General features: G+C 36.5%; 1 protein-coding gene across 11 annotated transcripts in view; it reads left to right on the top strand.

The window, feature by feature from the left end:
- UBR2 (ubiquitin protein ligase E3 component n-recognin 2) overlaps positions 1-23,822 on the top strand; it is a 123,854-nt gene that overhangs the window by 46,256 nt on the left and 53,776 nt on the right. For 10 of the 11 annotated variants that reach the window (XM_049653247.1, XM_049653245.1, XM_049653249.1 and 7 more), the window contains 7 exons: positions 1,481-1,611; positions 4,452-4,590; positions 5,094-5,156; positions 9,013-9,133; positions 10,869-10,976; positions 11,806-11,894; positions 13,184-13,282. In XM_049653247.1, the coding sequence (XP_049509204.1) occupies positions 1,481-1,611; positions 4,452-4,590; positions 5,094-5,156; positions 9,013-9,133; positions 10,869-10,976; positions 11,806-11,894; positions 13,184-13,282 (750 nt within the window). Of the gene's footprint in view, positions 1-1,480; positions 1,612-4,451; positions 4,591-5,093; positions 5,157-9,012; positions 9,134-10,868; positions 10,977-11,805; positions 11,895-13,014; positions 13,114-13,183; positions 13,283-23,822 lie in introns of all 11 variants that reach the window. The other variant, XM_049653246.1, reaches the window with a different exon arrangement.

Here is a 23,822-nt window from a genome sequence, read left to right as displayed (position 1 = left end):
TTTTTACATTACTATTTTAAAATACAGATAATTATATATTTTTAAACTGATGTACAATTCAAACAGGAAACAGCTCTACCAGGTCCTGGGATTTTGTACAACAGTTTGAACACTACTGGCCTGGATTCTCAAGAATTGGCAGCAATTTCTCTTTCAGGATCTGTTCCGTGCTTGTAAATCTTGTTTGTTGTAATTGTTTCATCCTCTGATGTCTTGTAACGTGGGACATAATTGTGAGAAATGGAATAATTGTAAGATAATATCACCAAGGAAACTGAATTTTCTACTTTCTATTTTGGTGTAGCATGAGGTTCATATTGTTATTAATACCCATACTTTTATGAATCCCCAGTTTGGTTCCTTCTTTGTATGGATTGTTTCACTATGTTAATCATTTCTAGCCTCTATAAGAAATAGTCAAATAAACTATGCTGGTAGGATAAAAAAATTTTCTTACATGGGACATATAAAGCAATCCATTGAGAAGAGTTGTGTAGGTTAAAAAAGTGCTGTGAGACTTTGAAAAGTCTTCTTACTCTTCTTACTTTTTCTTCTGTTCTTCAAGCTCTACACCCATCTCCTTTAGGAATCTTTGTCTTGTTTTTCCCCCATTCTTTTTATTCCTCCTCTCCATTTGTTTTGTGTCAGTTCTACTAGGCTTATCTTTGGTGAGGATGCGCAAAAATGTCTGTATCCTTCATGTATATTTGCAAGAATGTGTTGATTCCTATTCTATGATGTTGGAACATACTGATTTTCTTATTTGAGAAATGAATAGAACACTAACTAGCCATTAAGCTAAATAACATGTTTAGATTTAAGATAAAGCATAAAGATTAAAATCGTGTAAAACATTTTGCCTAAAAGGTATGATAAACTCAGTGTATGTTTATAGTAATACTTTTTCACATAACCTAGAAATTTTGTGACATACTCCCAGTTAAGTATAAGATGCAAAGTTCCCTGTTCCATGCATACGCAACGTGCCCTGATGAAATAAAGTAGACAAGGGAATCAAGGGGTGGTTTTCAGACTTTGTTGATTTCTTCCCTTTAGAATCCTCAAAATCAGGCTCTCCTTCATACCTGTAAAACTAAATATTGCTGGTCTGCCCTTGGATAACATTCCTTTGTTTATTCTGGAAATTGGGATTAGGAGGATACGAAGCTATAAAGATGGTTTGATGTTAAGTTTTAAAGATCTTGGAATGCCATTCTAAAATGTTTAGATTTATGCATTAGGCATTGGGGTGCCATTGAACATTTTTGATTCAGTAATTGGGATCATTATGAACAAAGTGTTTTAGGAAACTGGATTTGGTAGGATGTAACGTACAGGCTCAAACTGAGGAGAAGCCGAAGCTGGAAGATCAGCCGGCTGTTTACATTAGTATTTTGAGGTAAGGGAAGATGAGAATTAATGTGCATTTAAGATGGTTGCGTTTTTTTTTTTTTTTTTTTTTTTTTTTCTGTTCTTTCAGGATCCTCTTGTGCATTTATCAGAAGATGTGATAGCAAGAACCTACAACATTTTTGCTATTATGTTTCGATATGCAGTCGAGATACTAACCTGGGAAAAAGAAAGTGAACTGCCAGCAGATTTAGAGATGGTGTAAGTGTGACACATTTATTCTTCATATTCGTATTTGCTCAAACTCAGTTTTAACCATTTTGATTCTAATTCCTCAAATTGAGTTGGAGCAAGGATAGAAGGATAGAGCATAATCTTTTCTTTTTTAATAATTACTTTCCCACAGAACTCTTTTATTTTATAGCTTTTAAATATGTGTGATCCACTTAGTTGGTAGAGGTTTCTCCCTGTTAATTGATTGGTTTAGTTAAGCCATGTCAGGGCTCTGCCCCTGGTTTCAGGCACAGGCAGTTTTCTGTTCTTCGTGTGATAAAACTGGTAACTCCAATATTTTTACCATTTGTACTTAGATTATTGAGGAGGTTGCGAACATGTGACCAGAGAGCTGGATTCAGCCATAGCTGTTTTAAGGGCTTCCTTTTCCATGTGATGTGCTTGCCTCAAGCAACAGTCTCTTTAAATCTAACCGAGATTGTTGGAATTGTATTCATATTTAAGGTTGATTACAAGTTGAAGTGAGGGTCTGATGAACATTGGTGGTTTCTGTTTTGCTTTTCAGTAGTATTCTAGATAATTAGGTTGTGGGTTGTTTTTTTTTTTTAAAAGTAAGGTGTTAGCTGTATCTTTTTGGAAATGTTGAAAATGGTACCTCAGGAACTTGTCTTCCCATACAGGTGTACCTTGTGGGTTTTGTAGGTTGGGTCCAGACCACTGCAATAAAGTTCGCCACATCAACTGACTCTTTTTTCACTTGAACACTTAGAGGCCATTATAGGGTTATTAATTGGCCTACTTTCAATATTGTGTCTCAGGGAACAGGGAGGCCCCAGGAGAGGAAGACAGACGGGGAAACAGCTGGTGGGTGGAGCAGTAAGAACACACACAACATTTATCAATTCAGTTTGCAATCTTATGTGAATATGATTCCGAGTGCCCCAAAACAATTAGGATAGTAACATCAAAGATCAGTGATCACAAATCGCCATAAGAAATATAGTAATGATTAAAAAAAAGTTTGAAATATTGTAAGAATTACCAAAATGTGATGTAGAGACGGGACATGAGCAAATGCTGTTAGAAAGATGGCATTGATAGGCTTGCTCAACATAGGGTTGCCACAAACCTTCAATTTGTAAAAACAAATAAACAAAACCCCACAGTATTTGTAAAGCACAATAAAACAAGATGTGCCTGTACTTCAAGTTGGGAGCCATTGATCGAAAGCCCAAATTTAGACCCTAGAGCATAGAAGAGTTTTGTTTTTTAATTTTTTTTAATGTTTATTTATTTTTGAGAAAGATAGACACAGTGAGAGCAGAGGAGGGGCAGAAAGAGAGGGAGACACAAAATCTGAAGCAGGCTCCAGGCTCTGAGCTGTCAGCACAGAGCCTGATGCAAGGCTTGAACTCAATGACCTGTGAGATCATGACCTGAGCCGAAGTCAGACACTTAACCGACTGAGCCACCCAGGCACCTCAGAAGAGTTTTGTTTTTACCTTTTTGTTCCATTGTAGGTTCAAGGCTACCAATATATAAGGGAAAAGAATCTAACTTGCTTCTTTTATAATGTTTTCCCATGTTAGTAAACTACCCAGAAACCTGAATCACCTATACCCATTTAGATTTCAAGTCCTGCTGGTTCTCCCTCCATCAAACCATTCTACTTCTGGCCTGCCTGGGTGGCTTAGTCGGTTAAGCGTCTGACTTCGGCTAAGGTCATGATCTCACAGTCCGTGAGTTCGAGCCCCGTGTGGGGCTCTGTGCTGACAGCTCAGAGCCTGGAGCCTGCTTCAGATTCTGTGTCTCCCTCTCTCTCTGACCCTCCCCTGTTCATGCTCTGTCTCTCTCTGTCTCAAAAATAAATAAATGTTAAAAAAAAAAACATTCTACTTCTGTTCCTCTCTATTACTACTATCCTAGTCCAGATTAATTAATCATTCAGCAACATGGCCTCCCTAACTGAACTGCCATATCTATTCTTGTCCCTTAAGATTCATTCACACTGTAGCACAGTGAACTTTAAGGCAAATCTGACTATATCTCCTATTTTAAATCCTTCAATGCCCTTAGAATGGCAATATCAATTTCCATTGTAAGGTCTTCAAGATTTCTGCCTCTCTCCAACCTAATCTTCTCCCTCCCTGTGTTCCAGTTCCTAATACTTCCCTTTGCCACCTCAGGACCTTTGCATTCACCCTCCTCTAGCCCAGGTTTCTCAACTGTTGGCATTTAGGACCAGATTAGTTCTTTGTTATAAGGGCTGTCCAGTGCATTGTAGAATTTTTTTGTTTTATTAATTTATTTTTTTAGTAATCTCTACCCCCAGCATGGGGCTCGAACTCACAACCCTGAGGTCAAGAGTCACATGCTCTTCCAACTGAGCCCATCAGGTGCCCAGTGGATTGTAGAATATTTAGCAGCATCCCTGGCCCTTATACACTAGATGCCAGTGACATTCGTGCCCTGGTCATGACAACAAAAAACGTCTCCAGACATTGCCAAATAGTCCTCTGTGGGGGACAGAGAATTGCCTCTAGTTGAGAACCACTGATAGCCAATTCTGACTTTAGGCGTCAGATGACTTCTGTGGCAGTTCTTCTCTGAAGTCCCAGACCTGTTTTGTCCAACTGCAGCATTCTGTTCTTCTTGATAAAAGCTAGTTCAGTTAGAATTACATGTCTAATATATATCTTCCCCATCAGATGGTAATGTCATAGAGCATGGGGACCGCGGATGACTTTGCCATAGATATGTGCCCAGTACCTAGCACATTCCCTAGAGCAAAGTATGCTCTTACTAAATCAGCCTGGAGCTAGAGAATATGCAATTAGATAATATATAATTAATGTTTTATGTCACAGAGAGAAGAGTGATACCTACTATTGCATGCTGTTTAATGATGAGGTGCATACCTATGAACAAGTTATTTATACCCTTCAGAAAGCTGTTAACTGTACACAAAAAGAAGCCATTGGCTTTGCAACTACAGTAGATCGAGATGTAAGTAATTTCATTATATTGATGTCAGATAATAAATTGAACTTTCATTACAGATAAATTATTCTGGGAATATTGAGTTAGAGGTATATATGTCTAGTCTATTTTTTTTTATTTCATTTTAATATTGGCCCAAATACATACTGGGTATTACTGTAATCTGTTATTCCATAGAAAGTTTAGGAGGAAATGTAGATACAGTTGTCCTCATTCTACCCAGTGATTAGAAATAGTCAGTTATGAAAATAGAAAGTATAGCAGCCTAGAAGAATAAATGCCGTATTGTTTAAGGAACTATACTTATTAATGGCTTGAAAATATTAGGATGGTTTTGAAGGAAAATATTTTAATTTACTTTTCATCATTGAATAGAATGAATGTTATAAATACTAAAATTGGCCAGAACTGTTATATGCATAAATATGTTTATTTGTTTACTGGTTGAACAGTTTTACTACTGAATATAATATTTTTACATGTTAATTTAAAATTTTTTCATTTACCAGGGACGTAGGTCTGTTCGATATGGAGATTTCCAGCATTGTGAACAAGCAAAATCAGTAATTGTGGTAAGTAATTTAGAAACATGCCCACAGTATTATTTTTTTTATTTAAAACTAGTTCTGTATTTTGTCATTTACAAACGCATTTTTCTGCTTTCATGAAGGTAAAGCCAGCATCAACCAAAAGTCATATTTAATATTTTCTCGAACATTGTATTATTGCTTTATCTAGTTTTTTTAAGCTGTGTAAGATTAATATAGAAAATGAATGTTTACATGAGATATATTTTCTGCCTTCCTATTTCTCTATCAGAGACATCTTAGAAAGTGTTTCATTGTTGTTTTGTTTTTGATAGGGTGTCACGTTACTTTTTAGGACTTAAACTGGCCTTTAGCACCAAGATTAGAATTCAAGGGAAGTTGTTTCTTGGTAACTTATAGCAAGGTATGCTGCATATATAATAGCACTTAGTGTATTATTTCTCTAAAAGAAAACTATTTCCCATGTTTATATTTATTTTTAAAAAGTAAGAATTATTTTAAACTATTTCATGTAAATGCATTTTATGTAAATGTCCTTTTAAAAAATAATTTTGTGTAATGTGAAATATTTTAAATATACAGATAAAAACAGAAATGACACAGTAAACACCTGTATGCCCACATTATACAACATTTCCTCATACTTTATGTAAATAAAATAATACAGAGTACCCAGTATTATTCCTTTAATCTTGCTCCCTTTTCTCCTACCCTAGGGATAAGTACTTTCATTAATTCATTTGTTCATTCTTGTGTGTGCCTCTATACTTCCATTTATTAAATCTGTCAACATTATATGTATTGATTTGGAGGCCTTTAAATATTATATAACAAGCTTCATACTGGATGTATTATACTGCAACTTTTCATTTCAGTGTTGGTTCTACATTTATGTGTGTTGATGCATGTACCTGTGAAGTGTTCCATTGATAACTTTACCATACTTTTTCCGTTCTCCTGCTGATGGACAGTTAGGATAATTCCCCCCTGCCCCCATCATTAACAGTCCTTTTATGGACATTGTTTTGTCTCCTTCTTGCATAGATGCAAAGGTTTCTGTAGGGTATATACCAAGAAATGGAATTTCTGAGTTGTTAGGATATCAGCATTTTCATCTTTATTAGATTTTGCCAAGTTAGTCTCCAAAACAGTGGTACTAATATACATTCCCACCAACAGTGTATAGAGAGTTCCCATTTCTCCACAGCTTTGTCAAAACTGTATGTTGTCAGATTTTTTAACTTTTGCCAATTTAATGTGTATGAATGGCATCTCATCAATTAAGTTTGCATTGCCTTAATTATTGAGTACCTTACTTCATGTTTATTTATGTTTTCTTTGAATTTCCTATTCGTACCCTTTACCAATTTTTTTCATTTAATGTTTAGGATAAACAGAGCACTCATAGATTATCGAGTAGGAACAAAATAGAAAATTGGACATAGGATATGAAAAGGCAGTCACAGGAGAGAAAATCTAGGCGGTCAGTGTATATGAAGAGACTCATTTGTTAGTAATCAGTAAAATGACAAGGAGATTTCATACTCATCAGGATGGAGAAATTAGAGTTATAAAATATCTTACTGACAGAGATGCAGAGAATAGGAATACTTGTGTAAAACTAAATTGCTACAGCATTTTAAGAAAATAATCTAGTAGCATCTATGAAAGTTACCTTTCCTAGGAATTTATCCCATAGAAATGTAAGCACTAGAAGTGTGTGTACAAAGATGTTCAGTACTGCTTTTTTTTGGAGTCAACAGAAGACTGAAACAAAGGGAATATGAATGCCCTTCTCTAGAGGATGTTTGAATAAATCCACACCACAGAATATCATGAGTCATTAACAAAAAAAAAAATCAGTTAATGCAAAGATGCACAAGAGTATATATAGTATCCCATTTTTATAAATCAAATAAAAATCTTTATAAATGTATACATACATAATATATAGAGATAGAGAAAATAGGCAAAGATGTACTGTCTTTTTTTTTAATATGAAATTTATTGTCAAATTGGTTTCCATACAATACCCAGTGCTTATCACAACAGGTGCCCTCCTCAATACCCATCACCCACCCTTGCCTCCCTCCCACCCCCCATTAACCCTCAGATTGTTCTCAGTTTTTAAGAGTCTCTTATGGTTTGACTCCCTCCCTCTCTAACTTTTTTTTTTTTTACTTCCCCTCCCCCACGGTCTTCTTTTAAGTTTCTCAGGATCCACATAAGAGTGAAAACATATGGTATCTGTCTTTCTCTGTATGACTTATTTCACTTAGCATAACACTCTCCAGTTCCATCCACGTTGCTACAAAAGGCCAGATTTCATTCTTTCTCATTGCCAAGTAGTATTCCATTGTGTATATAAACCACAATTTCTTTACCCATTCATCAGTTGATGGACATTTAGACACTTCCCATAATTTGGCTATTGTTGAGAGTGCTGCTATAAACATTGGGGTACAAGTGCCCCTATGCATCAGCACCCCTGTATCCCTTGGGTAAATTCCTAGCAGTGCTATTGTTGGGTCATAGGGTAGATCTATTTTTAATTTTTTAAGGAAACTCCACACTGTTTTCCAGAGTGGCTGCACCAGTTTGCATTCCCACCAACAGTGCAAGAGGGTTCCCGTTTCTCCAGATGTACTGTCTTAATGTGGGTTATGGGGATGGAATGAAGTTGGGGTAGAAGGATGCTCCAAACAAAAAAATGAGAATGGGGAATAAAAATTAAAAATTGTGTTAGACTTAAATAGACATTTCTTCAAAGAAAGTATATAAATTACCAATAAACATACGGAAACATGCTCAACATTACTAATCGTTAGGGAAATGCAAATAAAAACCATGATGAGATACCACCTGAAACCCGTTAGGATTGCCGTTATAAACAAAAACAATAGCACAACATCGCAAGTGTTGGTAGGGATATGGACGAATTACAACCCTTGTGCACACTGCCGGTGGGAATGTAAAATGGTACAGCCACTATGGAAAACTGTATGGTGGTTCCTTTAAAAAAAAATAGAATTACCATATGATCCAGCAGTTTTACTTCTGATATATACACAAAAGAATGGAAAGCAGAGCCTCAGAGACATTTGCACAGCTATGTTCATAACAGCATTATCATTCACAGTAGACAAATGATAGAAGCAACGCAAGTGTCTATTGATGGGTGAATGGATAAAATAAAATCTATATACATACAATAGAATATCATTCAGCCTTAAAAAGGAAGAAGATTCTGACACATGCTACATACAACCTGGATGAACCTTGAGGACGTTATGCTTAGAGAAATAAGCCAGTCACAAAAAGATAAATATTGCATGATTCTGTTTATATGATACCTCTAGAGTTTGGTAGGTATAGAGTTTGGGTTTTGCAAGATGAAGAGAGTTCTGGGGATTGGTTACTCTACAGTGTGAATGTACTTAACACTTCTGAACTGTACACTGAGAAACAGTTACGTTGGAAATTGTAGTTTTGTTTTTTTTTTGAAGTATCAATAACATCACTTCTGTGCAGTAAAGCAAATTATTTAAATAAACGTGTAATTGCATTTAAGAAATTAAAGACCTAAAACAAATGTAAGCTTTTAAATAAATTCTAATGGTGGGGCAGATTTTCAAATATAGGACCAAAGATTCAGGTTACTCATAAGCTGTAACTTCTTACTTTGTTGTAAGAATCCTAAGATTCTTTCTAGAAAATTAGGATCTGAGTAAGGCAAGCCAAATGGTATTTTTCTTACACACATACATGAAAAATTCTCCTATAATGATGAGAGTGTAGTTACATTAAATAAAAATATTAGCTTTTTTCTATAAGATAGCCTTTTTAAGTTTGTTTTTTCATTCTACCATTTCTTTTTAAGAGAAATACCAGTAGACAGACAAAGCCACTCAAAGTTCAAGTTATGCATTCGTCTATTGTGGCACATCAGAATTTTGGTTTGAAACTTTTGTCTTGGCTGGGAAGTATTATTGGATATTCAGGTAGGTTCAAAAAAACTATTTTGGGAAAAAAAAATCAAGTGAAATAATTTCTTGCTTTAATTTCACATTTTAAAATACCATCTCAGAATATCTTTATGCACAGAAAAACCCACATTTCCCATATTTTGATCCACAGGATTTTTTATATGCATACAAAGGATTCTGTCCTCAAATAAATGCAGGAAATATTGGATTAAACAGTGGTAAATGACATTAGTCCGCTAATGAAATCTAAATCTCACAGACTTGATACAAGAACTTTTTTTTTTAAACAACATTCTGTGGAACTCTGTTCCACTGAGCAAGCTGGAGAATACAAGTGTAAATAAAACCTAAATGATTACCAGTTTAGAGGATACAACACTAATGTTGAAATTTTTGTTTTGACTCCTCCAGATTTTGGTTACTAATAATTTGCAGCTCTGAACACTTGCAAATTTGAAGTTACTGATTTGTATTTACTGTCTTTGTCTTTCCACAGTCCACAAATTAAATCATCTTTCTAACGTGGTGGTAACAGAACAAAGAACTCTCATGTCTAATGCCAAAAGTACAAGTTTGGCGTATAAAATATAACACAAAAGAGAAAAACAGGAATACATCTAAGCTGTTTGTCATACTGTTTTTCAGGCAAGAGAGGTGGTTTGGATAAATGACATTCTGAGGTTTATTATAAAGAGAATTTCTAAAATATTTATCTTAAAAGAACATTGCCACATTGTGAACTGACAGTTGAAAATATTGAGGTGTGGAAATTTAGGAGACCATGTTTGCTTGCCTTTTAAATAAATGTCTCTCCAGTTATTTTTGTTATCCTCGTATATTTGAGTTTTGGTGTTTCCTATTGGATACCTGTGTGCCAAATTCTGTGCTACAGTAATAATGAATAGTAGTATCATGGAAGCAATTTTCTGCCAAGAAATTTTTTGAGATATTTACTTGAAATAATTTAAAGACTTTATCTTTTATTTAATATTTATGTAAGTGTTTCTTTTTAGCCTTGTAACAAATTTCTATTCAGTGACTTTTGGAACTAAATTTTAAAATTACTCCATTTTTACCTGATTATTTTGCATGCTTCTAGAAGACTAAAAACAGTAATTTTAATTATAAAGTATGAAACAAAAAGGTTATTGAAGTTTTGGCTATATGTTAATGCTTATATTCATATTTGAAGAACTTTTTTTTTTTTTTTTAAGTTCAGCATTTAGAAGATGTAGCAATTTGTCTTCCAGGACCTCTTCATAGTAGGTACACATAGGTACACAGGGAACATTTGTTTAATGAATGGAAGCATTTTGCAGAACACTAATAAATGGACTCAGATATAGTACAGAGGCTATACATTTTTTTTTTAATGGTAGCACAATTCTATATTACACCTACCTTCAGTTATCATGGGATGTAACAGTTTTGCTATAATCTGGTTTAATTAGCATAGGTCCTTAAAGAACAGTATTTAAATTGTTTACAACATAAGAGATCGTTGACTTTCTGATAGACTTATATTTTGGTATTCTCGAATAAGAATTGGTATATAATGCAGGATTTAGAATTTTCCTCCTTTTTGTGAAAATGTTAATAAAATAGTTAATATATTTACCTTTTCTGAATAAATTTGACCTTTAGTAAACATGTAAAATTCTATAGATTCGTTAGAACATTTCTATTAAAATGTCATTTTATTTTAATACTTAAAGTTACTATTTCATGACTACTTTTCTTCCTGTTTTAGATGGACTTCGCCGAATTTTATGTCAAGTCGGTTTACAAGAAGGGCCAGATGGTGAAAACTCTTCTCTGGTGGATAGATTGATGCTTAATGATTCCAAATTGTGGAAAGGTAATCTTTTAACTACTTTCAAGGTATAGGGGAACCTTAAATAGGTAATTGGGAAACTTTTTTTTTTCATTTGGGAAGGTATTTAATAAATATACTTACAGTTTTTAGAATAAGTACATGTAGTCTTGTTCTCTGGAAGAAACAAAAACAGATTTTGGAGTCCAAGACCTAAATTAAATAACCTTTATATTTTGTTAGAAAACCATTTTTAGGGGCGCCTGGGTGGCGCAGTCGGTTAAGCGTCCGACTTCAGCCAGGTCACGATCTCACGGTCCGTGAGTTCGAGCCCCGCGTCAGGCTCTGGGCTGATGGCTCGGAGCCTGGAGCCTGTTTCCGATTCTGTGTCTCCCTCTCTCTCTGACCCTCCCCCGTTCATGCTCTGTCTCTCTCTGTCCCAAAAAAATAAATAAAAAACATTGGAAAAAAAAAATTTAAAAAAAAAAAAAAAAACCATTTTTAGAAAAACCAATTTTTTGAGAAGCAGATTGCAGGGTGCCTGGGTGGCTCAGTCAGTTGAACATCTAACTCTGGATTTCAGCTCAGGTCATGATCTCATGGTTCATGAGATAAAGCCCTGTGCCGGGCGCTGTATTGATAGCACAGAGCCTGCTTGGGATTCTCTCTCTCTCTCTGTCTCTCTCTGCTCTGTCCCCCCCAATTAATAAATAAACATTTAAAAAAAAAGTAGATTGCAAATATTTTATACTGAATAACATGTACAGTTTTGCCCTTGAGACTTAAAAAACAATTGTTCACATAAATACTTTGGAAATGTAATTTTTGGTTTGTTTGATATATCCTTATTTTACATCTGCTCTTTTCATAAAAGGTGCTAGGAGTGTGTATCATCAGTTGTTCATGAGCAGTCTACTTATGGATTTGAAGTATAAGAAACTGTTTGCTGTTCGATTTGCAAAGGTAAGTAGTTTCTCAGTGTTGAAATTTAACAAAATAGGTTATATATGGAATAAATATAACCTGTGATTATATCCAGGCTTTGTAATATTAGCAACTAATAATAATATGTTGCTTGTTGATTTTAAATCCTAAGAAACTTTGTAAGTGATCTTTTTATCTTTTATCAATAGAGTAAAATTCTAGCTGTAAGACTTTTCTTGTTCATCACCTGCCGCGATAATACAAATATCCAACTGTGAAATGTGTATGATCTAAAATGATAAATGAAGAATTTAAACTTATGCCGTGGCGAATTATGGTATTATTCTCATTGAGATTTGTATAAGGAAAAGATCATCTTAGCTGAAATGGCATGGATATATGGATGTGATTTTAAGAATCATGAATTCTTGGAGTTCCTGGCTGGCTCAATCAGAAGAGCATGTGACTATCTCAGGGTCATGTGCTGGAGCCCTATGTTGGGTGTGGAGATTACTTAAAATAAATAAAACTTAAAAAAAAAGAAGAACCGTCAACTCTTGGTTGTTGATATTGTTGAAGTATGTTCTCCCTTTCCATAGTATGTGCTTGTTTTTTTGTTTTCACCTGAATTAGGAATTCTTAAGGAAGCATATGAGGATCATTTGGGGAGCTCTTTCAAAAAAAAAAAAAAAAAAAAAAAAAAAAAAAAATATATATATATATATATATATATATATATATATATATATTTGTGTATCATTCTTAAACTTGCTGAAAAGCAGATTCACCAAGAATGGTGTCTAAGCATGTGTCCTTTGAAAGAGCCATCAGGTGATTCTGATATACATCCATAAGAAAGAAAAGTCTGGTTTCATCAGAGACCATGTAACGCTGCTGTGGTTTAGCCCTGCCAGTATGCAATAACATCCCAGCATTTTAGAAGCTATTGCTCCTATTTGAGCTCATAAATTTCCATTGTGTGTGAGAAGATTGTATAGTGAACCGGTATTTATACAAAATTTAATTGGTAGAAGTCATTTCAGTTATCATTCTCATAGCAGTGTTATCTTAATTGATTCCTCCAGCACTGACTTTTCATTATAATCCTTAAACATTTGGTCAATGTGGATTAGAGGTGAATCTCCCCCTTGTTGTTTAGAATTACCAGCAGTTGCAGAGAGATTTTATGGAGGATGATCACGAGCGAGCAGTGTCCGTGACTGCTCTGTCTGTCCAGTTCTTCACTGCACCTACTCTGGTGAGTAGTGCTTGCCTTTTCTTTGTAACTGATAGCTGGCACTCCTTGCCTTTTTTTGCCTTCTTAATAGAACTATGAGCGTTTGCAGAGTGATTATGTGACAGATGACCACGACAGAGAGTTTTCAATCGCAGACCTCTCGGTTCAGATATTCACGGTTCCTTCACTTGTAAGTACGAAAAGATTAAGAAGAACTTTCTTGTTTTCCATTGACAGAAGTAAAGCCTTAAAATAATAGAGAATGAAGATCTGTATATTCCTGAATAGAATAATATTTTATTAGTGGATGATAGGACGTTAGGCACCTTCACCCATTTTAGAACATATCCTTCAGTATGTAATCTAAAGAGAAGAAATCATTTAAGCTTAATCTCTCTACTTTCTCATACTACTTCCCTGAGGTTTTGAACTGATGAGTTAAAAATTAAACTGAGTGGTTTAACACATGCATCCATTAGAAACAGCATATTGTATACAAACTCACATTTTGAGAAGCTCCCTCCCCCATCCCCATAAGGGAAAGGATAGCTAAGGCAACTGAATTACAATGACTGTGGGTGGTCTTGTACTAAGTTTCACTAGTTGCTCAGGAAGGCATCACTATGTTTTAGTGCTATACAGAAATTAAAATTCATATTTCATTTACTTAACAAAAATGTATTGAGCATCCATGATTTATCAGGCACAGTTCTAGGCTTTGGGAACACCATAGTGAACAAAAACTGATGCTGTCCTTGGCCTCATGGAACTTAAAATAATGGGAAAGACTCACAGAATTCATTAATTAAAATTATAATGAAAACTCAAGAATTTGGTTGTTTTGGGGTGCCTGTGTGGCTCAGATCGTGAGCTCACAGTTCACGAGTTCAAGCCCTGTGTAGGCTCACTGCTGTCAGTGCAGAACCCGTTTTGGATCCTGTCCCCCTCTTTCCTTACCCCTCCCCCACTCGCTCTCTCTCAAAAAATAAAAATAAACATTAAAAAATAAATAAAATTTTAAAACATAATTTGGTTGTTTTGAGAGAGAATAATAGATCTGACCTTTTCCCAAAGTTCAGAGACAGATTCTATAGGTAAGGCACCTTTATGTGGAGTCATGAAGGAAAGTTCATTTAAAGGGACCAGCACTTGAGAAAGTCTGGTGAGGTAGGAAAGTTCCTATACAGGAAACAGAAGGAAAGCCAGCACAGTTGAAGATTCTTGAACATGGAAAAAAATGTGACCAGAAATGAAGGTGGTGGGTGCCAGATCGTATAGAATTAAGAGTACTGTGTGGTTCTAAACAGGTACCTTTTCCAGTTTTTTTTGTTTATTTGTCTTTAATGAGCATTTTTCCCCCAAAATTACCTTTATGTTCATTTAGTACAGTTGAAGCTATCTGAAGTCTGTTTATCCACTAATGAGATATTATAGGCCAAATTAAAGATTTTGGTTTTTATTTGAAGACTATGGGAAGGCAGTGAAGAGTTTTAAGTGGTAACATTTACATCATCACGTTTGTGATTTTTTAAAAGATCATGCTGTTTGTAATTTGGAGAACAAATTGACAGGGGGGCAAAAGCGAGTGTGGGGAACCTCATTAGAACCTGATGCAATGATCCAGACCAGAGTTGGTGGCAACTTGAGCTGGGATCGTGGCAGCAGATATGAGTGGTGAGAGAGATTTAGGTAGTAAAATCTATAGGACCAGCCAGACTTGGGTTTGAGGGGTCAGTTGGTGATTGGTTGTTAGATTCAAGGGAAAGTGTAAAGATGATTCCCAGGTTTGTAACTTGCAGCCCAATAAGTGTTGTGCCACTTGCACAGGGGGGGTTGGAGAATGAGTAGGATTTATGAAGAGAAAGAGTGATGCTTTCATTTTAGTCAGGGATGTTTGAGAAGCCCCTGAGATAATCCCATGTGTATCCAGATGTTTCCTCCGTTGATCTTTTTGTCTATTTCCATGTCAGAACCCAGTTTTAATAATTTTAGCTTAATATTCTATTTTTATATCTTCTAGAGCTAAATCCTTTAGTATTAAAGATGAACTAAAATCAGTTTGTCAATTCTTCCCTCCCCCGCCGCCCCGAAAAAGAAAGACACATTAGGATTTTGATTGGAAAGGTATTGTATTTATAGATTCTTTGCGAAGAGCTGATATCTTTGCAATATTAAATATCTCCATCCAGGAACATAATTTGTCCTCATGTGTGAGGTTTTATTTTATGCTCTTAGTACAAGATTTATTGTTCTCTTGTTAGGTCATACACATTTTTAATTTGGCTATGGCTTGTATGTAGAAAAAGTACTGATATTTGTAGATTCATCTTGTATCTGGCCCTCTTATTAACATTTCTTCTAACATTTTGTGCTGATTCTTTGGGATTTCTAATAATCTACAAGTAATTTTTGTTCCTTCTACTATTTCAACTTTTAATTTTTACTTCTTGTGTGATTCCTTTACTTAGAAACGCTAGAAAAAAATAGTGTATGTGTTCATTTACTCAGAGCTCATTTATTTAGCACCTTTATTGAGTAGGTACTGTTTTGGGCCCTGGAGGTAAGCATTGCAGTAAACAAAGCAGACAAAAGTCCCTGTTACCACGGAATTTATAGGCTGAGAAGAAACAGATACACAAACATTTGCATACTGTTTATAAATCAAGCGTTGGTAAGTGCTATGAAGTAGAAAAACAGGTTAAGGGGATCGAGAGTGACAGTGCGGGGGGGGGGGGGGGGGTGCTCATATTTTATACATATCAGAAGGCCGCTCAGAGAAGTGGTTTTTGAACAGGAAACTGAAGGAAGTGGGAGATGAGTCGTGTGACTAACTGGTGGAAGATGAATTCATCTGAGATGAATGTGCACTTGGCATTTTGGAAGAAGGAACCCCAAACAGGCCAGAGTTGCTAGATAAATGAATGGTCAGTGACCTCACTGAGTTTAGGGATAGGGGTGAAGATGCAGTGGGTAAGACCATTGCAAGAGCTTAGGTCTTTTGCCTGAAGAAAGTAGAAGAAGGCAAATAATAAAGAGCAGAAATTAATAAAACAAAGCAAATATACATGAGAAAAATCAATACAACCAGAAAAGTTGGTTCTTTGAAAAGACCAAAGAAGGGCGCCTGAGTGGCTCAGTTGCTTGAGCGTCCGACTTCAGCTCAGGTCATGATCTCACGGTCCGTGAGTTCGAGCTCCACGTTGGGCTCTGTGCTGACAGCTCAGAGTCTGGAGCCTGCTTCGGATTCTGTGTCTCCCTCTCTCTAACCCTCCCCCGTTCATGCTCTCTCTCTGTCTCAAAAATAAACGTTAAAAAAAAAAAAAAAGACCAAAGAAAAGGAATAGATTTCTAGAAAGTCTAATAGGAAAAGTAGAAAAATTTAATTTAATTTTTTTTTTTATTTTTTACGTTTATTTATTTTTGGGACAGAGAGAGACAGAGCATGAATGGGGGAGGGGCAGAGAGAGAGGGAGACACAGAATCGGAAGCAGGATCCAGGCTCTGAGCCATCAGCCCAGAGCCCGACGTGGGGCTTGAACTCATGGGCCGCGAGATCGTGACCTGAGCTGAAGTCGGACGCTTAACCGACTGAGCCACCCAGGCGCCCCAAAAAATTTAATTTTAAAAAGGACTACAAAAAAATCACCGATTAAAAAAAAAAAACAGATTTTTACAGATATTAAGGAGAAAAGAAGGCAATATTGGGACCAACTTAAATTAATATATTTGGAAATTTGGATGAAATGAACAGATTCCTAAGAAAATCCACAGGTTATTAAAAGAGAAACAAGAAACAGAATCTTTAGTTATAATAAAAATTTTCTCACAAAGAAGTCTCCGGGCCCAAATGGCTACACTGGAGAATTCTTCCAAACGTTTGAGAAAGAAATAACACTGGTCTTACATAAATTTTTCCAGAAAACAGAGAAGGAGAATATACTGGCCAGTTTAATTGAGTTTTCTGTAATCTTGATACCAAAACTCAACAGGGCATTCATTACAAGAAAAGAAAATTACTGGGGCACCTGACTGGCTCAGTCGGTTGAGCATCTGACTTCAGCTCAGGTCATGATCTCACGGTTCCAGTTCATGAGTTTGAGCCCCACTTGGGCTCGAGCCTGGAGCCTGCTTCAGATTCTGTGTCTCCCTGTCTCTCTGCCCCTCCCCTGCTCGCTCTCTCTCTCTCAAAAATTAAAAAAAAAAATTAAAAAAGAAGGAAATTACCGTCTAATCTCTCTCACATATGATGTTGCATAAATCAAATCAAGCATTATAGAAAAAGGATAATACATCACAACCCCATTTGGTCTTTTTCCTTAATGCAAGAGCAGTATAGCATTTGGGGGGGAAATCAGCTGGCATTATTAACATGAAAAGAAAAAAATTGTATCAAATGCTTTCCCAGAATTCATAAAAATTCAACATTCATTCATAATTTAAAACAAAAATACCTCATAGCAAAGTAGGAATGAGAGAAAACTTTTAATAGAGTACCTAAGAACAAAACAAAAAACAGAAACCTAAAGCAAACATTGTACTTAATGGTATTAAAAGCTTTCCCCCTGAGATTAAGAATGAGAAAGATTCCTGCTTTTATTCACCACATGGTAGACTGCCATTCTTTCTGTAATTTCTTGAGATAGATGTTTAAGTCATTGACTTTCAGCCTTTCTTTGCTGATACAAGGCTTAAGTTTCTATCTAAGCACAATGTAAGCTGTATTTCATAGTTTTGTTATGTCCTATTTTTATTATACAGTTCAAAAACTTCACTGAGTTCCTTAGTGATCTCTTTCTTGACCCATTTTTTCTTCGTGATTAAATGTCTTAGAAATATATTGCTAAATTTTAAAACACTTGGGCATTTTCTAATTATTTTGTTATGAATTCTAGCTTAATTTCACTGTGATCAGAGAACATGCTCTGATTTCAGTCCTCTGTTGAGTGTAGCTTTGTGGCCCAGAATTTTTTCATTTTTGGTAAATGTCCAATGTGGACTTGAAAATAATGTATATTCTCCTTTATCATTGGGTGCAGTGTTTCTATATGTCACTTAGGTCAAGTGTGTTCATTTTCATTGTGTAAATCTTTTTTTGTTTTGTTTTTTTCCTTTTTGTAAATCTTTTATATACATACTAATTTTCTGTCTGTTTGTTCCGTCAACTATTGAAGCATCTATAAGATGGGCTATAAGTCTCCCACAGTGATTGTTGGATTTGTCTTTCTCTTTTTGTTTTTTGTTTTGGTTTTTTTTAATGTTTATTTATTTTTGAGAGAGAGAGAGAGAGAGAGAGAGAGAGAGACAGAGTGTGAGCAGTGGAGGGGCAGAGATAGAGAGAGAGAGGGAGACACAGAATCTGAAGCAGGCTCCAGGCTCTGAGCTCTCAGCACAGAGCCCGACATGGGGCTTGAACTCACAAACCATGAGATCATGACCTGAGGTGAAGTCGGACGCTTAACCAACTGAGCCACCCAGGCGCTCCAAAACTTTCAAATTTTGTTTCCTTGGAGTAATTTATCTAATATTATAGCAACAACTCCTTTTTTTTTTTGGTTAGTGTTTGTATTGTATGTCTTCTCCATTGTTACATTTTTAAGTTTTATGTGCCCTTAAATTAAACTTGTATCATTTTTTAAAAGCATGTATTTCGGATTTGTTGTTTATCCAACAAATTACATCACTCCTAATGATGTAAGCAGGTTACTGCCCATTTAATGTAATTACTGGTGTATTTGGCTTTGTATTTGCCATCTTGTGTTTTTTTTTTTTTTCCTGTTTGAACCCACCTGTTTTGTGTTTTCCCCTTCTCTCTTACCTTCTTTTAGATTAAATAATTGTTATTTCTTTTCCCCCCTATTAACTTGTTAGTTGTACATTCACTTAGTATTCTCTTAAGGGTGACTCAACAGCAGTTTTACTCAAAGTGTCAGTAATGACAGGATAAAAGGTTTGGACCAGAATGTGAACCAACACACTGTTGCTCTCAGCAAAACTCCTGCTGTGAGAAACAAATGTCAGCTAAATTAAACTGTTACAAGTAGTTGATTTGCCTTCTTGTCACAACTGGCAGCAAGCAGTTGGCAGGCCACTGGTCCACGGAGTAGCTTTCAGTAGCACTGCCCTTGAAGTTAGGACGTGCACCCCTGATATTGCAAGCAGGTACCGTATTTCAGCCCCTGAAGAGTGGAAGTCTGGACTTCACCATTCAGCCTTTGCTGGTGTAGATGGGGATAGAGCTACAGTTTTTTCCGTAGTGGTTGGGTAGAGTGGAGGGGTTATTGTTGGAAAGTTTTCTGTCCTGCTGAGTTACTTCTTGCCTGTGGCTGACAGAGCAGGCTTTTATTGGGGCTTTTTCAAAAAAGCCTGTGCCCATCGGCATTTTCAGGTTGCCAGCTTCTTAGATCTCTCTGCTGTGTCTTTTCTTGGGGTCTCTGAGGTCCCTAGCCAGTCTGCCTTCTTCTGGCCACCATTCTGAATCTTGTGGTGGTCTTTTGCATATGATGTCCAGAATTTTGGACATGGTGTACTTAGTGGGAGGACTAGAGAAAAGTACATCTACTCTCTCTTGCCTGATTCCTGAAGCAAAAATCCACTCTTTTTTTTTTTTTTTAAGATTCCAGTTTTCTGGTAGAATCCTCCATTTTTTCCTCAATTTTCTGAACATGTAAATCTTAGCTGTGTCATGGTCTTATAATGTCATTATCTAGATCATTTGTATTCTATTCCGATTTAATTTTTTTGTAGTATTTTACCCCTTTTGGTTTTTTTAGTCATTTGGAATGCTTAATAACTTTTTATTGGCATTTTGTCTTAGGTTTCAGCAGTCTTGCTATGATTTATGTAGGTTTGGTTTTCTTTATATTTATAGATATTGGAGTTTGTAGATACTGTATCTCTAGGCCGGTGGCTTTCTCGGTTTGGGAAATTTTGTAGTCATTCACATATGGTTTCTGCCCCATTCTCTTTCTCATTGCCTTCCGACAGGATGGTTTTCATTAGAAAATCTTATGACTCTGTGTAATATCTTCCTCCCAAGAATAGTCCCCTTACTGTGAGGCAGATAGAGTGAGGCCCATCAGTCCACTGCGGGATTGCCGTGACTCCAGGTTGTTTTGGCAAGACTCTGTCTTCTGGTCCATCCTCATCCCGCAACGTTGCCCTGGGAGGGCTCCCACTTTAGAGCCTGGAGTGCTCACTAGAGTTCCTCCCCTCTCTAGGCTCCTGAACTCAAGTTTTGTTTCCTCAGCTTGCTGAGGCTGCCACATCACTCCTTTGCCCTTCTAGACTTTCTGCCCTTAGACTTCTGTCCTGCACAGCTTCAGAATTTTGCAAATGTCTTAAGGGGAAAACTGGAAGAAAGTTGGACTCCATTCCCACCCTTGTGTTCTTGCTAGAATCCTGGGCTCCTCACACCATGGGACAGCTAAAATCTCAGGGTCTTCTCCCCATTATTAGCAGCTCTGGCAGACTCTTTCCTGGGATCTTCAGTCCCATTTTGCCACACTCCCAGAAGAGGGAGATGCTGAGGGAAAAGCAGCTGCAGGATGTTGGCTCATCTCCCTGTGCCACTCCCCTTCTCGAAGGTTTTATCCCCTTGAACCCTTGTGGCCTCAGGGGGTCTCTAATGATTTCAGACTTTTTATTCTAGTTGATCTTTTCTGGTTGTTCTTGGTGGAAGTGTTGGTCCGCCTCAAGCTTATCCCATCATGACTGGAAGAATGCATGTAATAGTTTCTTGAAAAAGCACCATTAGTAATTCATATGCATATCCCTGCTTAAAAACCACTTGCCCTAGATATTAGTGAAATGTTTCATATGAGTGATAGAATCCCATTTATTGGTCTTTTGGGTTAACTGAAAATTCAGTCTTCATTTTTAAATAGTTTGCTCAAGAGCCAGTACTAATTCAAGTGACAAGACTATCTTACTTGTTCTAACTTGTTTTGATCAAATGTACCCTGATTTATAGTCAGCATTACCCCTGTATGCTCTATCATATTTAGTTTAATTAAAAGTGTGTGCACGGGCCATTATTATTCAGTAAAGTTTTTCAGAGTCTTAGGGGGAATGTTGGCCCATTTTGAATATGCTGTTAGATATGTAATGAGCCTTACAACACAAAATTGAATATAAACTACATAAAATGAATAAAACTGTAGTTAAGGTAAGTAGCAGTAATATATTTTAAAGCAAAGTGAATTGTAGGCATATAAAAATCAAGCAGTGTTTTAGGGTGAGTGGTAAGCAGTACTGGAACTGTATAATAATGTTAGATATTTAATGTTAAAAATTACCTTGAAAGGTTAGCAACAATCTAGGCATGAGGTGATAAAGCCAAGCACCAACTATTTGTCCTTCTTTTCTGTTGGAACCTTGGAAAATATGCTTTCTGAAGTTTTCTTTTTAGAAATAGAAATGCCTGAATAACTCCCATTTTGTTTCATCTGTTAAATTTTTCTTTTAATGTTTATTTATCTTTGAGAGACAGCGAGAGCACAAGCAGGGGAGGCACAGAGAGAGAGAGAGGGAGACACAGAATCCATAGCAGGCTCCAGGCTCCAGGCTCCAGGCTCCGAGCTGTCAGCACAGAGCCAACACGGGGTTCAAACCCATGAACCACAAGATCATGACCTGAGCCAAAGTCGGACACTTAACCAACTGAGCCACCCAGGTGCCCCATAACTCCCCTATTTTAATGGGACAGTACTAATGGGCTAGCTGCCTTAATTGATTTTTTTTAATTTGGCACCCACGACAGTTAGAATCCAATCCAAAATTTTGCGCTGGATAAACTCTTTTTAACATTCATCTGAAACTGAAAATGCTAAATAAATGCCTTTGTTGGTGAGATACACACTCCATGAATATTAAATTGTCTCTACCAAACTTCCATCAATTTTTGGTTATAAATCTTACCAGCAAGCTCTACAGAGTTTTTGTAAGTCAGTGAAATTTAAGTGTTCCCAAATCCCCTAATGGAGCAAACAAAAAACCAACAAAGAATATCCTTTTATCTTAACCTATCAGTACCTTCTCTTTTTCAAGCTGGACTTTTGTCTTTACTGTGTAGGAAACTGAACAGAAGTTAATCTTGTTGACTTTTGAGGTTCTTAGACCCTAACTCTTGGCAACGTGATGATGACTTTTGAGTTTTTCAAAGGAATATTTAACTTTATAGATTTTCTCTTTATCTGATGACCTCAGAACTTAACCTTTACATTGAGAACACAACTTTACTATATTCTTAGACTTCTGTCTTCTGTACTTTTTTGTCCTACTTTTTGGTGCAACTTTCTACATTGTTAAATGCTTAATGAGAGACCTAGTTATATAGTCCCCCAGCACCAATAATAACTTGAACCTAGTTAGTCTAGAAAAGTATGATCCATTGTGGAAGAGTAATAATGAGGCATTCAAATAATACTAGATCTTCTGGGAGCACCTGGGTGGCTCAGTCGGTGAAGCATCCGACTCGATCTCAGCTTAGGTCATGATCTCACAGTTCAGGAGTTCGAGCCCCTCATCCAGCTCTACATGGACATCGCGAAGCCTGCTTGGGATTCTCTCTCTCTGTCTGCCTTTATTTTTATTTAAAACTACTTACTGGGGCACCTGGGTGGCTCAGTCGGTTAAGTGTCCGACTTCAGCTCAGGTCATGATCTCACACTCCATGAGTTCGAGCCCCACATCGGGCTCTCTGCTGACAGCTCAGAGCCTGGAGCCTGCTTTGGATCTGTGTCTCCCTCTCTCTCTGCCCCTCCCCCACTCACACTCTGTGTCTCTCAAAAATATTTTTTTTAAGAAAATAAAAATTTTTTTTTAATGTTTGAAGTTGTGTTATTGAAGGCATGAGAGGAAATGTACACACTGTAGATGGACATATAAATTGGTGAGCTTCTTTGTGGAAACAATTTGTTGGTATCAGTCAAAATTTATAATGTACATACACTTTAACCCAGTAATCCACTTCTAAGAAATTATACTATTCATACATCCTTCCAGTGGTACACAGTTGATATTTGTTGCAACATCTTTTGTAATAAATAGCATAGGACTAGAAAAAGCCCTAATGTCTCATGTCTCACTGGTGAGGGCCTGCCTGGTTAAATAAAGTATGATAGAAAAGAATACCTAATGATAGATATAAGGAATGAGGGGGGATCGCCTGGGTGGCTCAGGTCAGTTAAGCCTCCAGCTTCGGCTCAGGTCATGATCTCACAGTCCGTGAGTTTGAGCCCCACGTTGGCTCTGTGCTGACAGCTCAGAGCCTGGAGCCTGCTTCATATTCTGTGTCTCCCTCTCCTTATGCCCCTCCCCTGCTTGCTGTCTCTCTGTCTCTTTAAAAAATAAACATTAAAAAATTAGACAAAAAAAAAAGAATGAGGGAATTTATATGAACTGATATGGGACAATCTCTAAAATATATGAAGTGAAAAAACAAGTGCGGAACAGTGTTTATAATATGCCGTCTTTTGAGGGGGAAAGATAGATGTAATTAAATATGTGCATACTTCTATCTACTTAGTAACATCTAACCCATATAGTATAAATGTATATATGTGTGTGTATATGCATATATGTATGTAGTATATACACATGCACCATCTCTAGAAGAATATGCAGGAAAACTAACAGAGACTGCCTTTGCAAGGGGGACCTTGGGAGCTAGGAGACTTTTATCTGTGTGTGTGTGTGTGTGTGTGTGTGTGTGTGTGTGTGTGTGTGTGTGT

Source organism: Panthera uncia (assembly GCF_023721935.1).
Source record: "Panthera uncia isolate 11264 chromosome B2 unlocalized genomic scaffold, Puncia_PCG_1.0 HiC_scaffold_24, whole genome shotgun sequence".
Lineage (NCBI taxonomy): Eukaryota > Metazoa > Chordata > Mammalia > Carnivora > Felidae > Panthera > Panthera uncia.
Note: the sequence above shows the minus strand (reverse complement) of the source record. Positions and strands in the feature narration are given on the sequence as shown.